The 18,686-nt window shown below is 38.7% G+C and overlaps 2 protein-coding genes across 3 annotated transcripts in view; one reads left to right on the top strand and one right to left on the bottom strand.

Annotated features, from left to right (window-relative positions):
- Positions 1–1,203, top strand: part of LOC104612247 (lysine-specific demethylase JMJ27-like) — a 54,125-nt gene extending 52,922 nt beyond the window's left edge. Inside the window, exons 13-14 of one of the 2 annotated variants that reach the window (XM_010279603.3) lie at positions 794–838; positions 1,034–1,203. In XM_010279603.3, coding sequence (XP_010277905.1) covers positions 794–821 — 28 coding nt within the window. In that variant the 3' untranslated portion in view covers positions 822–838; positions 1,034–1,203. Of the gene's footprint in view, positions 1–793 lie in introns of both variants that reach the window. The other variant, XM_010279602.3, reaches the window with a different exon arrangement.
- A 7,165-nt stretch (positions 1,204–8,368) lies between these two features.
- Positions 8,369–10,761, bottom strand: LOC104612248 (putative GPI-anchored protein At4g28100). Its single transcript, XM_010279604.3, has 2 exons — positions 9,424–10,761; positions 8,369–9,150 (listed from the first exon to the last, which is right to left on the bottom strand). Exons 1-2 carry the CDS (start codon positions 10,045–10,047, stop codon positions 8,806–8,808), a joined length of 969 nt encoding a protein of 322 aa, XP_010277906.1. The 5' UTR covers positions 10,048–10,761; the 3' UTR covers positions 8,369–8,805.
- Between the last annotated feature and the right edge of the window lie 7,925 nt (positions 10,762–18,686).

Raw genomic sequence — 18,686 nt, 5'->3', positions numbered from 1 at the left:
GTAAAACTTTATATGGCTATCATATCTTTTTTTTACCATAATATATGATGCACATCAACTTAGTATATCATTTTACATGTTTACAACCCCATATATATATCATCTCCTTTATGGAGCAACTTATAATAAGAAGAGATTTGGCCCACTGAGCATTAGACAAGAGAGCACCTTTCTTTATTGGTCCTTGTAATGATGATTTTCTTTCTTTTTTCTTATGTTCCTTTTTTGGGAAAATCAGAGCATACTGCCACCTACTTAGGACGAAAAATGTGCTGCTGAATTGCTCATAAGGATGGTTTTAGAGGCCATTATAACTGAAAAGGTGGTTTTAGAGCAAAATGCTGGAATAGGATTCATTTTTCTGACCTGAATTCTGTGAATAAATCATATAATAAGGATGATTTCACTTTTAACACCATTCTTTTGACATGTTTCCAGTTATGTAATTTGCATTAAAAGTTTCTGGTTAAGCTCTATAGATCATGAATTTATACCAGTTCATATTTTAGCACTAATTTACATTGAGGACGTGAAGGGAAAAAAGTACTAGAACATTTAATATAATTATTTACTAAGATATTGCTCATGTTCAACTTCCAGAAGACAGAAAATATAACATTAAAAGAATATTCTAATTTTCTTATCTTTCTTATGCAACATTTATTGGAAAACACTCCTAGTCATTTTTTGCTGCTCGGTTCTTAAAAATAGTACTTGACAGAAATCAATCTATCAACTATACGTATTATAATTTTTGTTCCATGGATTTTACCAATTCTGCAATTTATTCCAGGTGCAGTTCCAAGCTCGAAGAAGCATGAAGTATGAATCTTTGGATGTAAGTGTAACTCATTGGTATTTACTTCATTTCACTTGAAATATTCTTATGACTCGGAGTTTTCAGTTTTGCTCCTATTGCATGTTTCACATGCAAAAAATTTTGCTTCAGTTTGTGAATAATGTAGCTTCCACTTTTTCATCAACTCCTTTTCTTTATACTTGTTTTGCTTTCTTTTTTTTGGCATTGATAAAGACAATGAAAAGCCAATAACCCTGTGCAGCATAGGTAGGTTTAGGTCAGTATTACTTGTCATTTTCTGTATATATATCCGTTCTGTAATTATCAGCTTGTTGGCTGACATGGAATAACACAATCAAATATCTATAATTGAATCTTCTCATCTGTAAATCATTGGAATGCCATGGAAGTCCACTGCCAATGTTACAATTATTAAATCTTGTGAAATACTTGATTTTCTAGCATTCAATGGGCTTATGTGCCTCAGTTCAGTTTGTTTAAAGCATAATTCCTTTTTGTACAATAACTGTTTTGTCCAGCTTACAAGAATACAAGGTTTTTCTAGTGTTTTTGTAAGGTTCATGATGGTTTGCAAGAGTAATTAGGTGTGGACAAAGGATCAATGTTGTATCCATTGTTCAAACTTGATATTTGTTGTACTGCATTGTATGATACTATACTATCAGTTTTCAGGGTCACTTATAATGAGAATTAGGCAGATGTGTCATGTTTAAATAATCGTTGTGGTAAGTTGGGCATCGACTGAAACTTAAAGAAAAAAGAAAAATAAAATTTTGGATCAGTTCATCACAGAAAGAATGACAGAACAGGACTGGTTTTGCCCACCACATATATGGGACATGGCTTCACTAAGGGGGAATCTGATCAAAATGCATGCAACATACCGATAAAGACAAGTCGAGTGTTATTTGTATGTCAGGTAGAAGTGACTAGCGAAAAAATTGAGATAACATTTATAAAGGAATGCTTTGAATTATTCTCTCTAGAAAAAGAACTGGGCTATCATTGAGGTATATATGATGTTATATGCATCAAGGAATGGGCGCATGGCACACAGCATGGCTTTTATAGGGGAAATCATGCAAGAGATTTGGGGCCCGTTTGGTTTGCAGTTGGAATCGAAATCGGAATCAGAATCAAAGGGTCCGTTTGGTTTGTGGGAATAGGGGTCTGGAATCAGAATTGGAATGGGCTATTCCAATTCCAACTGTTTGGTTGGGTGGAATCGGAGTCCCATTTCCATTCCTTCTGGAATGGCCATTCCCTACCTTTCCCTTGGGAGTGAAATTCCATTCCTGCTTGTTACAATTCTCATTCCCATTCTTGTCTGAACCAAACAGACTATGGGAATAGACCATTCTGATTCCGATTCCGATTCTGATTCCGATTCCAACAATGAACTAAACAGACCCAAAATTCTCCTGAATTGGAATTGGAATTGGAATGGTCTATTCCCATAGTCTCTTTAGTTCAAACAGGAATGGGAATGGGAATTGGAATCAACAGGAATGAGATTTTATTCCCAAGGGAGGGACAGGGAATGACCATTCTCTCAAATGGGAGAATGTCATTCCAGCAAGAATGGGAATGGGATTCCGATTCTGTTCAATCAAACAGTTGGAAACTTGGAATTGGAATAGCCCATTTTGATTCCAATTCTAGACCCAATTCCTACAAATCAAACGGGGACTTATATTAGAAAAGTGGTAGGTATGTGTTCATAATCTAGGCAGTGGAATGGTATGTATTCTAGGCAATAGGCACATATTTCCACATCACTGGTCAGTCTTCAGCTCTAGGGTGGGTATTTGCTTGACATGGTAAGTTGTACCGGCCAGGCTGATCCGGTCATTGTGCCTGACATACAGGCCCACCCAACCCAAGTACTGAACTGGGGCGGACCATAGCGCCAGCAAGCCCGGTGACTGGTTGCCTAGACCACACAATCCACAAATATTAATTTTTTCTTTGATAATTTTTCATCAATCCCTGGTCTATATTAACAAAAGAAGGTAGATGCATGGATATGAATTCTCCCTATTGGAGTTATTTATTCCATTTGTAGCACTTAGATGGATAATGTGGCTGATCTAAACTATATATTGGATTTGTTATCCATCAAAAAAGAAAAAAAAAGGCTAATCTATATATTGGATTTGATCCTTCGAGATGGTGATACATTTAATTCTCCTGGCCAATCAGCCTGATACCCCGCCTTATATATTTCCTTTTGAATCGCAATCGTTTTGATATGCATGGACCACAAAACATCAGCCCAGCCATACTGCCTAGGTTGGGCGGACCCCCAACCTCCTGTTTAAACACACTATTTGTTAAAGAGTCTTTCTGCATTTCTATTGCAAGCCTTTATTTTATTATGTTTTACCTTTTTTTTTTTTTTGCTTTTATTTCTTCCTCCCTTCTATCACAGACCGGAATATAAGACTGACTATGGTATTAGGGGGTGGGAAAAGGCTGGGCTGGAAGCCTGGAAATTCGAATCAAGAATAGGAAACTGCTCAGCAAAACTAAATGGTTATGAATCAGGTTGCAAATGGTAAGACTTCATTGACTCAAGCCATTGCATGTTTTGGTAGGTTGGTGGGTCTCGCAAAAATTGCAATTCCAAGTGTGCAACTTGGAGCACTTGTTAAATAAGCTGAATGTAAGTTACGGATACATGTTTGTCCACAAGAGTAGACCTGGTTTAGCCATATACATTGTAAATACTCTGGAGTGTACCTAATGGCTAATAGTAGAAATATATAGAATATATACGTATGTACAATTTAGGGAGCCATTCCTTGATGGGCACAATGGTAAAACCTTAGGCTAACAAGAATGAGAATATGGGTTTGAGTCTGAGAGCAGCCACTTGGTGCTAAAATGCCAAAAGTTAGGTCTCTAACTCTATACAATCCACCCCTCATAATGGCTCTTTACATATAAAAAGGCCATTACCCAATATTGGTCTCAACTATGTGGGCTCTTGGGAGGGGAAGATTAAGTATGGCCCTAATTTGTGGGTTTTTTTTCACAAAGTGACTGCCCACAGACTCGGACTTGTGTTCTCATGCTTGCCAGCCCAAGATTTTACCATATTACACCAAGTAATGGTCCCTAATAGCTCTTTATACATATATATTACTTTAAATACACAATGTCCATACATAGATAACTATGTATGTATGGACAAAATATTGATATGAAATGTCCAATATCAACTTCAACGTTGAATGACACTTGACACATGACACAGGTGGAGTATGAATGTTTCCAGATCATTCCACCCATACCAAATTGTATTGCCCTTATCATGTTACATAACGTGTATTTCTTATCTACTGATGCATATAAATACAAAGCAATAGCAATTGCAGGATGGTACGATGGGTTTTCTTGTTTAATTTTTAAATCCATTTTTTTCACCATTAAACCTTGCATTTTCATCCTAGAAACTTGTCAGAGAGTTTCTACCTTAAAAAATTGAAATCATGCATCAAAAAGGAATAACACTCATTAAATCGAAAGAAAAAAGATCTCTTCTTTGCTTTTTTTTTATCATTCAATCCTTCACATTTTAGTAGACTGTGAAATGCAAGCTGTTAGATTTATGATGTTTTAGCTTGTGTTATAGATCCATGGATTTTCCCCAAAATTGGAGAAACAGAAATTATAAAAAATAGTTATTTTTTATATGGTATGAAATAAGTTTAAGGATGGAATTATGAATGGTCTATAAGATCCTTGGATCCATCTACAATTTATGTCAAAGGTATGCTTTTTTTCTTAATTTTTGATAATTTATAGAAATAAAAATAATAAAAAGAGAATAGTTACTTATTAAAATTTATGAATTGCATATGATTTGTGTCTTAGAATTATGCATTTTTACACACTCTCATGGACTTATATTTCTACATTCTCATGGATCTATTTATTTTTTAAATTAACTATATATTTCTCTAATTATTCATTTATAAGCATTGTTTAATACATATAGTATTTTGTAAAAAACTATATAGCCATTAACTTGCTTATAAAGATTAAGCGTATCTTGTACTTGGTGTTTTTTGTTTTGGTAAATTAGATTTTTTTTTTTTGGTAGAAGGTAAATTGGGATCTGAGACATTAGTTAACGCATATTAGTGATGTTATTATGTAATATCTACATGTTGTCAAATGACTTCAAAAAAATGTCCTCTAATGTTAATTGTGGTGTATCTTTTTTTATATAAACAAGTATGTGATTTTTATATGTTTATTCTTTTTGGAAAAGAAAGCTCTAAAGCATGGTTTTTAAAAAAAACCGGTGACTGAACCAGTCAGGGGTCCGGTTATCGGTTCGAACGGTCGGTCCGTTCTGATAAAAAAATTAAAAAAATTGGAAAATGGTCAAAATCGTTCAAACGGTTCGAACGATTCAAATGGTTAACTAGCTGATTCAGCGGTTTGCTGATCAAAATCAATGGTTTTGGGGGAAAACAAAACCGGTCAGGTGACCAGTTCCCGGTTTTTTCCGGTCCAGTTTAGTTTTGAAAACCATGCTCTAAAGCCAAAAGTCATTTATCAAATATTTCGGTGGTACAAATGATAAAAAAACAGTAAGGTTTTCAATACAACTAGGTGAAATACATTCCCAACGATGTTGCTGCCTCAGTTGCAAGGAGAGTCCAGCAAAATCTTGTTCATCAATATATAAGCTACCGAAGATTCTTGAAGAAAATGAAGAATCAACCAACCTTTAGTCATAATAAATTCACCCGGAGGTTTAACCGCTTTTGCCAATCGAAACTAGACCTTGGTCTTCTCAAGAAAGCCTGATGAGACTGCCCTCATCAAAATGTGTCTTCTTTTTTTTGATAATTAAGGATAAAATTCACCCAGATGATCCGCGGAGGGAGACCCACACCCCTGGGTCAGGGAAAATGCAAAATTGTGAGCTAGGAGATTCAGCCCACAGGGGACATGGGAGAAAACGACCTGAGAACAATTCACTAGGCAGAGGGGAGAAAAGTCAATTGAGCTTTCTTCTCCTCGTAAACGGTGTTTGGTTCCATTGATTTTTATATGAAAAATGACATCAGTTCAGCACCATATAGGCATTTTATCAAATGGAATTTGAAATATTGTTTAATTAAACTGTTTATCAAATAAATGTTTTTCTTGAATTGTGCGAAAAGTTATTGATGTCTTTTCAATGTTTTTCCTTTGGGCATTTTTTGACTATTCAGTTTATGTGGCGCCTAATAGCGCTTAACAGTGTCAAATGATGCTTAGCTATCAAAAAAAAAAAACGCTAAAAAATGTTTTTTCAACTATATTTTTTTCCTTTTACAAGGAAGATATTGTACAAAACATTCATTTAATAACAGCAGTGAGTGTCATTGAGGTTGAGTTTGGAAGGGTGCAAAACCTTATATTTTGTATGTATTTATGTTGTACATATTTACATTTATACACTTTCCAAACTGAGCCTGATATATTATATTTATGGGATTTGTACAAATTTATTTGATGCATATATTATTCCACCTTATCTTATATGTGTATACAAAGCATATGATAGCCATTACTGACATTTGGAATGTTATCCAAGGCCAACCAACGTTTAGGTCAAAGTTGAGTTTTCCATATAGTGACTGAAAATCTAAGCCCACCCAAATCGCAGCTCAAATACCAACAACCCAGCTGTGTCTTAAGACTACAAAACGAGAGAAGGATCTTTGACGACAAAGATGCATTTACAGCACCAACTTGCCACATCAGCATTTATGCAGAACTCTGAAATCACTAGGAATTAGTAATGTCAATTCATGCAGAAAAAGATGGCGCAACGTTTAACCTAAAAATTAATGCAAGGGAAAATGATTGCTGAATCACCATTTTTTACGTTTATTCATTTTGAGGGGCGTCAAACTGTCAATGCAATGCCCCTTATGAACACTATTACGGGGTATTGTGTTCCTGATTCATGGTGGAAATGATCGATTATGAAATGCATCCCTACCACACTTTTAAAGGTTGGTAATGGTTGCATCATAAAAGAACGGAAAACATCTACGGTCGACCCCTTACAACTTGTGTTCATATTTTTTTAGTGGCCAAACAAATGGGAGATAGAAATACACTTAGATATATAGGGCATTAGGAAAAAAAAAAAAAAATCAAAGGAACGGAGAAATATTATGCAAAAGCAAAGATTCATCACAAACATTCCAAAAAAGTAGTTCAATTAATGACTCATTTAGCTCCTCACTCCTGACTTTGGATTTTCACTTTCTCCTCGAAACGAATTAGCTAGAGAAGTTAACAACGAAAATAAGAGAATGAACGCGAGGAGGGATACTAGCTGACCTTCATCAATATAGCCTTTGTTTGATTAAAGCGGAATATATATTGATGGAAAGAAACAAAAGACAAATAGCAAAATAGAGAGTGATGGAGCTTCAGTGCCTTGATCCTCGCTGGAATCGCTGGATGGTTAGGCTTAAAGGTGCTATTTTCCATGCTATTCTCTCCAAATTAGCCATCCACAGTCCATCCAATGCCTTTCTCTTCATTGGATGGGTTAGGTTTAAAAGTAAGATGCTTTAGGATTGCTTGGATAGAGTTTATAGCTTGCTTTAATGGTTTTCTATTATTTTTGCTATTTTCACATGAATTTTGGAGGCTATGAAGTGGAAAAAAGATGAGAAAGACAGTTTTGGTAGTAGTTCAAAAATGGAGGATTGGCTTTAGTTTAGGGAAAAAATACGGATAAACCTAATGTAGATTTTTTATTCCCACTGCAAAATTTTAAATATTCAGGACGTCCAAAAACCACACTTTATACATACATACATACCCACCCATGAATTCGGATCAATTCCACTACGCCAAATGTACTTTTAAGCCTACAAAATTTAACCCTAGGGTTATCGGTAATTTGGGGAGATAAAAAAGTTAGTGGTTAGAATTTGAATAGATAAATATAACAAAGGTAATAATGTCAAGAAAAAATCATTATCATTAAACATTTAACAAAACTGGGAAATTACAGGAATGCATACATGGCTCTGTTCCAGTTGTGGTGCACGGCCACCCAAGCAGAAAGTAAAACATATCGATCGGCAAAACATTCAACCGGATTTCTCTCCCCAAACATGTTTATTTATTTATTTAATGGGTTAGTTTTAACTTTTTTTTTATTTTTTGTTCTTACGATGACCAACCAACATCCTTTTTGCTCTCGGGAGTTCCTCCACCTCGGCATTCTTCAACGTTCAAACGAAAAATTATGTTAATTAACACATCCCTCGAGCCCTAAGTGGTTGAACCCCTGACAACAGCACCATACTCGGGCAAGGCAAGCAGATTCCACCTCGTGTCTGGTGAATCAGGCAAGGCAAGCAGAGAGGCTGGAGTCTGGAGTCTGGAGTCTGGAGGAGGACACCTTTGTATTTCATTCGAACAACCTTTTACCACATTTTTTCTTATAAATAATTATCATCTACTGTAATCTCATTGACTTCAGAGTCGAAACAATCAAACCCAGAGAAACAAGAATTGAAGCACAGCAGCTGTGCAACTCTGTAAAAAGTTTCTGTTGGCCTAACATGAACGAAACCATATATATTACAGCAAACAATGCACGCACTGTGCAAAAGCCAAAAGGTAATGTAATTGTAGTTTGTAACGTAACCAGCAACCACTCTGTTTTCCTCATTTAGTGTCAACACGGTAAGAAAAGAAAAGCAAAAAGGAAGATAAAATATAGAAAAAAACTGACAACCCTGTAACAGAGGACAACTCCACACGGTCACACATGTACACAAACACCTAGATGTCAAAAATAAGTCTGAAAGTGAGCTGCGTGTATGTGATGTATATTGTACAGTGGGCTGAAAGAGACGAAAAGAAGGGGCCCCGTTGTCATATAGCATCACGTGACCGACAGAATATCCAGCGAAAAAAAAAAAGCAAAAGACGCTGATTCTTAGACTTTAGACGACGAAGACGAACACAGCGACTCCCAAGGCCAAGACAAGCAGAAGCAGCGACTGATCTACCGGAAGAACAACCGTTGCCTGAGACGAGTCCTGCCTCCCGAACTGGAGGGAATCAACAGCCAATGGCATATTCTCCTGATCGGGACTGCACTTCGACTGGTGCGGCGGGTGCGCACTGTACATCATCGCACGCAGAACCGCTGACACCGTCGGGATATACGCCTTTTTGTTCCTGGCCAGCAGCCACGTCAACCCCATTAGCTGGCAATCCCTACCGAACATCTTGCTCGCTCGTTCGTCGTTTTCTTCTCCAGTCCCGTTCTTCCAATCTCCCTTTAGCTGTAAGCACGTCACAAACACACAAAATAAACATGCAAGAGAATTATTATCGTTAGAACTTGATTTGCTTTAAACGGAAACTGCTTAATTGCACGGTTATTTTTGGTATGGCTCACGTTAGCAATAGGAAATATAAGGAAGAGATGACAGAGCAACACATTTTTGTTGACAATTCGGTTGCCGTTTAAGTAATGGCAGATGATTGGGAACTATGAAGAAAGAAAGCGCCAACGGGAAGAAATAAACGATAAGAAATAGTAAAAAAAAACTAACCTTTTCGAGGGCGCCGAGACACTTGGTGCAGCCGGAGTAGGACGAATTCCGGCAATTCCGTTCTAAATTCTTGACGGCAGCTGTCGGAGTTGCGTTCCGGTGGGAGGTAAGGTTGAATGCGGCGGGGCAACTCAGCGAGGTAATCTGATGGAGCCGAATGCCACAGAAACAGAGAATGGCATCGCATGTGGAGTTAGGCTGTGGAATGTTTATGTGGCGACTCTGCAGCGAGCTCTGAAGTGAGTTGACGCACTTCTGGGAGTCATCCGGTACCACCGGACCGTCTGACGATGTGGGCACAGCTGATGGTACCTGCAGTGCTGACTTAGCATGCGCAGCGAAGAGCCAGGCGGCGAGCACTGGACAGCAGCGGCTACGGTCGAGGTTGCGCCCGCATGCCTCACTGACGCCGCCGAAAAGTTCTTCGGAGAGGTCGAGATGGCATGTTTGTGCTTGCGTTTGGACGGGAAAGGCGGGAACGGTGTTTGTATCAGAGAAATCACCCGGTTTGATGGGCTGCTGGGGACCGCTTTGAGATTCCGACGGGATTGCAGAAAGGGATATAGAAAACAGAAAGGATAAAGCGATGAGATACGTGAATCCGAATAATAACGAGAAGTCCATTTTATTTGTATATAATGCCAGTGGGTGTCTAAAATGTGAAGACTTTCTCTTATCGTCGTCGGGAGAAAAGAATACAATAAATATATACGTCGAAACAGAGAGACGTACGTCAATGCCTTATGAACTTCTCCATTAGATCCTCGAACATCCAATAATCCAGACTTCTCCCCCTATTGCCCTGGGTATTGCAACCGAAGCCAGAGAAGAACGCGGACCACCTCAGCAGTTCATTTAATGTAGAAATTCAAAGAGAGGAAACAGTAAAGAAGAAAAATCATTCGGGTTTCGGAACTCGGAGGGAGATGCAATGCGCGCTGATGCTGTAGAATGTACTCTCCCAGAAATCCTTTTTCTTCCGAGATTCCACCATAAGAAGAAGGCGCTTTTCTCGGGAAGAAAAAAAAGAAAGAAAAAAGCTTTCCTTTTCCTTTTACTCCAGTAAGGATTATCGGTTTAGAGATAGGCAAGAAAGATTCAAGAGATATTCCAATAATAACCAGTCGTTACTCTGCAATCAAACTTTGCCTGCTTCAATAAAGATACAAGAGATATTCAAAGGACATTTCAACAAGCAATCCCAAACAGTAGAAGAAATCTCTCGTTACTCTCAGGAGAGAGAGAGAGAGAATCAGCACAGGAAGACGATGGTTGAGGGTCTGGATATATGCAAGGAAGCAGCAGTAAATAGAAATTGAAAGACGTTTATATTGTCATATTACGAGGGCTGCAGGCTGCAGCTAGAGAGAGAGAGAGGAAGGAAGAGAACAAAAGAAATAATATAGTTTGGTAGGAAGTTTTGTCCGCTTGTGGGGTCCTTTCTGTTCATCGTTTTCTCTTCTCTAGGGCCTAGGGGTAGGGGAGTGTCTCGTGTTGTCCTCTCTTGGTTTTGGAATTTCGAAGACTTTTATAAAAATGGGGCTTCAATTCAATTTTAAATTTTTAAGAGGGTACGATCGATGACAAACATTTTACATCGTAGAAAGAAACGACAACAAGATTCTAATTCAACCGTCTCTATTTATGGGGATTCTCTTTGGATCGGAATATCAAGCAAGAATTACTACTTACTAGCAGTAGCAGAGTGTGTGTGTGTGTGTTAGCATCTGACATCCTGACTGAGACGAGTGACGAGTGACGATCAATGAATTATGAAATGAGTCTCCATCTGGTCCAATCTAACTAAGATAGAGAGATATTCCCTGTTAATAGCGGATAACCATTCCTCCTCACTCCTCACCCTTCGCTTTCGTCCAAATATACTTTCAGATCACCAGATTCGCCTTCACCTTGCCTGCACTTTTCTTTTCCCCTCACATTCACCACCGTCACCATCAGACACAAAGAAAAAAAAAAAGGTTAATTTTAGTATTTTACTAACTCGTTACCAGTGAGGTGGATTGCAGTCCACTTATCCCTAAAAAAAATCTAGCTAGTGGTACATATATGCATGGGTGGTGTGCTGGATTTTGAATGAAAGAGTGAATGAATCATTTATTTCTTTTGGTTTTCGTCGATGGAGACTCTAATGGGGTTTCAGTGACAGTCGTCATAGAGCTCGAATCCAACCCGACATGCAGGGACAGGAAATTCCTGAATTTTTGCTTGGTATATTTTATGAAGGAGACGAACGATTAACTTTTTAATTTGTTTCCGGCAAAATGGTAATAAAGTGAGTGGAAGTGAACAACAATTAACCACTGAATCCTCATCTCTCTCCTCTATCTGCGCTTAGGGCAACCAAAGAAAGAATACAAGACAAGAGTTGTATATACAATCGTTGATGACGAGAATTCCTTCATCCTGTGATCATCCTTTTTGTACGACTGTTTTTAGAACCAATGTTTGGGTTCTACGCCGTATAAAGAAATTCAATTGGACAGCAGTTTGGAGGGTTATTGAGCACATAGACCTATTGGGCCTAAAACTCATTTCGAACTGGTCTAATATGATTAGTTAAATAAGAGCGGATCTAGGATTTGGATCAGTAGATAGGATAGGGAATTATCCCTATCCACTCAAAGAGTCTAGATCCAAATAGAGATTTGGATCTGGAAACCTCTTAATGAGATTAGGAGAGCTGATCTAACTGTAGATAAGATAATGATCTATCCTTATCACTTAAAGAGAGTCCAGATTCAAATAAGGATTTGAATAAGGAAACTCCTAAGGGGATTAAGAGCTGATCTCTTTAAGTCTATAAAAGGAGGAGGGGGTGAACCATTCAGTACATCTCACATCTCAAAAAGCCCCAGACATCAGATCTTAGATCACACAGAGAGAAAACAGCAATAGTGTGACTGCGCAATCTTCTCCCTGCGTTCTCCTCCAGTTGCCGCCAATTGCTAGTTCGATCTCCATTCTTGTAGGAGCGATCAAGAATAGTTCTTGATATCAATCTTTAGAGAAAGGCTGATATGAAGTCGTGCTCACAGCCTCCATCGAATTCTTGCTGAAAGGTTCGGTTCTTAGGAAGAACACTATTGATTCTACTCCACCCTACACTGTGTCATCTTCAGTGGGAGCAGTCTTTGGAGATTTCTTTGGGCGTGAACATCTTCATTGGGAGTTACTGCTACTCTGTATCAAGTATATCCCTCTCCTACATTTTGGTTTCAGATCTCGTTCGGTTTAGGTTCAAGATTGATCCTTGAAAATGCAAATTTTCTAAAACAGGGATTGTGATTCCTAGATGGGAGAGAGAAATTTTTGAAATTTCGTCCAACCTACCTGTAGGGTTCGGCCATCCATATGATGGATCTCTCATCCTTTCAGTGGTATCAGAGCCAGGTTCAAATCTTGAACCGAAGTAGACTAGATTTGAACCTGCGCAAATGGGCAGGAGGTGTTCTACCCGATTTGCACAGATTAGGGTTTTTCTGGGAAATCAGTTCCCAGTTACAGGGCGAATGATCTGAAATTAATTATTATAAATCTGGAATATATTTAGAATTGTTCTTTATGATTTTCTTGATTTATGGGTTGTTCGTACAAAGGAGATCGAAATCTTTATTGGCACAGGATATCTGCGATTTGCAGATTTTTACATTTTGGTTTGTAATTATATTATATTTTTAATTTTAGACTGAATGAATAGGTATTCGATCTGATGTAATATTAATAGAAAAAACTAGGTTTTATTTTCTATTTATTTTTTTCCAAGATCGAACTTGGATGCACTGGAGAAGGAGATTTCACAGATGGAGAAATCGCTATCTGTGATTTGTAGTTTATGAAACTGTAACCAGTGATCTAACGATTGTTTTGCAAGTTTGAGATGTGTGAACAATCCTATTACTGATTCTTGTTTATTCTTTAATCAGTAAATTTAATTTTAGATCATTTTCTTGAATTAATTCTTTAATTGAAAATCAAACCCTAGACCCATTCGAACTAGATTGGTCCAAACTAGTTGGACCGAATCTGTGGTTCGATGGAGGCTGATGTCAGCCCTAATTTCCCACTTTTGGGTCAAGGGATTGATGGTTAATTATGAGATTTAATTCGGCCCACACCTGTAAGGCCTAGTTTTAAGGAGTTAAAACTGCTAAAGCCCACAAATTGCAGAAAAACTATATGGGCTGAACTGCTTAAGCCTATTCAACCCATATACCTAGATAATATTAATCAGTAATATTATAGATTAAATTGGGCTTTAATAATGGGCTTTACAGATAATATCCTTGCATGTGATGTATGGATGTGTGATGTGCAACATTCATGGGCCATAAACACTTGGCTCATGCAGATACGATAGTGGCTCTTGCGCAAACCATGGTTGAATGCACATCATTGCCATGGTGTCCCTAAAGATCATTGGATGATCTCCCTTCGTGGTGGGCTCCACACCTCCCCTAAAAGGATTCGTACGGAACCCTAGCCGTTTAGGGCCCACCTAAATCTGGCTTTATGAAAGTCAGTGGGAGCCACTTTGGTTTGACCTAAATCAAACTATGACGTAACTTTTGTTCCCTCATGAAATATGAGTGCATGTGATAGGGAGATTCATATGATGAACTCTCTAAAGGCCTTCCATCATTAGCATGAAGATAGGTCCTTTAGTAATGAGGAAACACTAAAATTGGGTTATCCATTTGCTATTGGATTTGTCAGAATATTTCATAAGATGATAGGGGCGTCATAGACCGATGTGGGAGGGGCTTACCAGAAAATGGAAGACTCTCTCACGGTACCTTGGCGTTCACGAATATGATGGGTGAGCACTCACTGGACAGAAAGGTTTAACCTAAAATGGCAATGAACCTTGTCTGACAGAGGCCAAAGGGAAATCTCATATGATGAGTGGATATGATCCTTCACAGAAAGGTGGTGGGGTTATGTAGCTGAAACAGTTGGCTCCATGCACCCTATGTGATTTTCCATATTTCCAGAGACATATGTCGTTGTCTCCGTCACTAAGATAGGAGGGAAATCTTGGAGATGAACAAATGGAAATGGAATATAAATAAAAAGCCATATCTATGTAGATAACATGAATCAAATTAGGTTGTGGACTGATGCTTGCTTTTTATCAGAAATGGCAAACGAACAATTTGCAAAGCTATTGGATGACAACAAACTTAAGGGCCCAAACTATGCTGACTGGTACCGTAACCTTATGCTGGTCCTAACTTATGAGAAATTGGACAAGGTGGCTAAAAACCCTGCCCCGGAGCGTCCAGGTTATAGGGCTTCTGAGGCCCGTAGGAGGGACTATCAGGATTGGGAGGAGAAAAACTCCCTGGCCTGATGCTATATCATTGCCTCCCTGGACAATCCGATACAGAGGCAGTTTGATCAGATCGAACTTGCCAATGACATATTGGATAGTTTAAAGACAATGTACGAAGAGTACAATCGTCCTACTCAGCAAAAGGTCTTGAAATAGTTCATGACCGCACAAATATCCAAGGGCCAGCAAGTTCATGACCATTGTCTTCGGATGATGGGCTATATCAATGAGCTTGAGGCTCCTTGATCCGGACTGGATCATGCGACTCAGATAGATGTCATCCTGAATTCATTGCCTCCTTCCTTCAATCTGTTCATCATGAATTACAACATGAATAAGCTGAATGTCAGCGTTCAAGAACTCAACAATATGTTGCAGAGGGCCGAGGAACTGATTAAGAAGGATGAGCCTATTGCTATGCTTGTTGAAGCTAGCAAGTCGGGCAAGAAAAAGAAGAAGCCCCAGAAGAAAGCCACCAAGTCCAAGAAGCAGAAGAAGGACAGAGCATCAGATGCTTGTCACTTCTGCAAATAGATCGGCCATTGGAAGAGGAACTGTCCTCAGTACTTGGAATCCAAGAAAGGTAATTTCCAATCCTGTGTCATAGAAACCAATTTGTTGGTAACTTCTGCTTCCCGGTGTATTGACTCCGAGGCATCAACTCATGCGTGTAACTCACTGCAGGGGTTCAGGATAAGTAGAACTGAGTGACAGAGAAGTAACTCTTTACTTGGGGACTTCTGCAAGTATTGCAACTACGGCTATAGGAACCGTAGAGTTAATTTTCAGAGAATTAATAATTATACTGAAAGATTGTCTTTATGTACAAAATTTGAGAAGAAATTTTATTTCTGTTCCAAAATTGTGTGCGGATGGATATTCTATTCTTTTTGGTCAAATGATTACTATTAAAAGAAATAACAAATTCATCGCATATAGAGAACTTGAGAATGGTCTCTATGTTCTCCATCCTTCTCTGGAAACTAACGTAGCCGAAACTACGTCGATTGATATCCCCAAGAAAAGAATCTGTGATACAGTTAATCCCACGTGCATGTGGCATTACCGACTTGGCCATATCAGTATCTATCGTATCACAAGGTTGGTAAAGGAAGGTCATTTGGATTTTCTAACTGTAGAAGATCTTCCCACTTGTAAACCTTGCCTTCAGGGTAAGATAACAAAACGACCATTTAACGGTAAGCCTGAAAGATGTACAGGCACACTTGACCTTATACATGCTGATGTATGTGGCCCCGTGAGTGTTAGGACTCGTAACCAATACGTGTATTTCATTACATTCACCGAATTATTCTCGGTACGGTTACGTGTACCTAATGAGACACAAGTCTGAATCATTTGAAAAGTTCAAAGAGTTCAGACAAGAGGTCGAGAAACAGTTAGGGAGAGAAATTAAGACCCTTTGATCGGATCGAGGTGGCGAGTATCTCTTTGACGAATTCAGGGACTACTTGAAGTTCAACGGGGTAGTATCACAGTTGGCTCCTTCTGCTGCACCACAACTAAACTGTGTTTCAGATAGGAGGAATAGAACCTTATTGGATATGGTCCGGTCACTTCTCGTGCACTCAGAGTTACCCACATCCTTTTGGGGTTACGCATTAGAGACTGCGATATACGTGCTGAATCGGGTTCCAACCAAATCGGTTCTGAATACTCCATATGAACTTTGGACCGGAAAGAAACCAAGTGTCAGACACTTGAAGATTTAGGGTTGTCCAGCACACGTTAAAAGAACGAGTGCGAACAAATTGGAATCCAATACCAGTCGTTGCCTATTCGTAGGCTACCCCAAAGGCTCTGTGGGTTACCTATTCTATGATACAGCAGAACATAAGGTGTTCTGTAGTCGAAATGCCCATTTCTTGGAGGATGATTACATCATGAACAATCATCGTCAGGAAGTTGTTCTTGATGAGGAGAGCTCAGGGTCAGTGGGAGATGTCCCATAAGTTCCAGGTAATGGCCAACCTAGAAGATCTACCCGGGTATCCAGGCCTCCAGTCCGTTTTGGCTATAACCATGATAGTTACCTGGCGGAAGCTATGACTTGTGAGGAGGTTCACGTGACTTATACTGAAGCTATGTTAGACATGGATTCCTTGAAGTGGGTAGATGCCATAAGAGCTGAGATGGACTCAATGGAGACTAATGGAGTCTGGACTCTAGTAGATCCGCCCATTGGGGTAAAAGCAATTGGTTGCAAATGGATCTATAAGAGGAAGAAGGGTCCCGATGGTAAGGTTGAGACCTATAAGGCTTGTCTGGTGGTAAAAGGTATACTCAAAAAGAGGGCATTGATTATGAGGAAACATTTTTGCCGGTGGCAATGCTTAAATGCATTAAGATCTTGCTAGGTGTAACAGCATACCATGACTACGATAGTACAAATACCTTGGTTCTACGGTGACAAAGGAGACTTGGATGAAAGGAAAATGAAAAAGAATGTGAATGAATATTTTAGTGTTTTTAAAAATATATCAATCACATGATATCACATATAAATCGAATGAAAAATAAAAAACAAGAAAGGTTTTTGATAAAATTAATAATTTAAGAAATTTTCTATATATTTAATCGTTCGTGGGTGACAGTTTTTGAAAAACCAAAAGAAAGAGATCCGACAGGCAGCGAGCGAGCGACCGAGATGTGGCATATGATTTGACTTGATTTGAAGAAGAAAATAGCCAGCCAACAAGAGGAGGAGATTAGACAATAGACATCCAAAGCAAGTGTAAGTGGAATTACGGTTTTAACCCTATTCTCTGTATTATTATTGATCTTCTTTAAAGGAACGTTATGCTAATGGACGAAGAGGTAACATCCAAAAGAATTTAACGAAGCATAAAATAAAATAAACCACGACAGCAACATCGGTGCATGTCTCCGTACTCTTTTACAAATTTACAATTGTAATGCTTTATAAGCCTAATTGACTAATAAAAAAGAAAGAAAGAATGAGAGTAGTTCAGAGTTAAAACTTAAAAAGACGAACAAAACAAGCCAATCATGCAAAATTATTCCACCAAAAAGCTTCATCAATCTCAATGCTTTCTTTTTCAGTTTTCATTATAACAGCTCTTTTTTTGGTTCATTGATACAAGTGGGCCGAGTGTCGTCGTCCTTAGTCCTTACTTTCTAGGCCCACTCCACATTTAATATGAATATACATGATAGTAATAGGGCTACAGTATCAGTATAGATTAGAGACGAGGAGGTAGAGAGGGGAAAAAAACGACAAAGGTTGCTGCATCGGTAATTGAGTTGGGAAAAGTGCAATCATAATGTTACAAATCCACATGAACACATCTGAGTAATCGTACGGTTGCCGGTTTGAGCCCCAAGTAGGTTATAGGTAGACTGGAGACCGATTGCCGGATTGATTTTGGGTCTTCTGACTTTTGTAAGGGGAAAGCTGTGTGTTGTCTCCCTCTCCCACTTCGGAATCCGGATGTGCTCCTCACTCCTTACCCACACGACTCTACACCCGTGCATTGACATTTGGCATGAGAGATGTTCCCAATGCACGGCTCGGCTGTTAGTTTCGCGTGAGCAGCTGTTGGTACAGATCAGATTTCCCTTCCCTATTTTGGTTTACCATGTATCCAAACGTTTGGGAATTGGAAAAGTCCGGATCCAATCCCACAGCCATTGCAGCCGTATATCAGCATAAAAGACTTCTGCCTTTGTGAGATGAGGTGGGCTCTACGCTAGAGCCCATGGGTTGGCTATATATATTTGTTGGAAAGAAGAAAAAAAAAAATCCATAGAAACTAAATCGGCTGCCTGTCACAGCCTTAAATTATGTTTGGTGAAAAATACAGAAAACCAAATCAACTGTTAATCAGTTCTCTTTATTTATTTTTTTTTTAATTTTCTTGAGGTTATA

The sequence above is a fragment of the Nelumbo nucifera genome, chromosome 1 (assembly GCF_055504915.1).
Source record: "Nelumbo nucifera cultivar China Antique chromosome 1, China Antique-T2T, whole genome shotgun sequence".
In the NCBI taxonomy this organism is placed as follows: Eukaryota; Viridiplantae; Streptophyta; class Magnoliopsida; order Proteales; family Nelumbonaceae; genus Nelumbo; species Nelumbo nucifera.
This window is presented reverse-complemented; position numbering and strand designations above follow the sequence as displayed.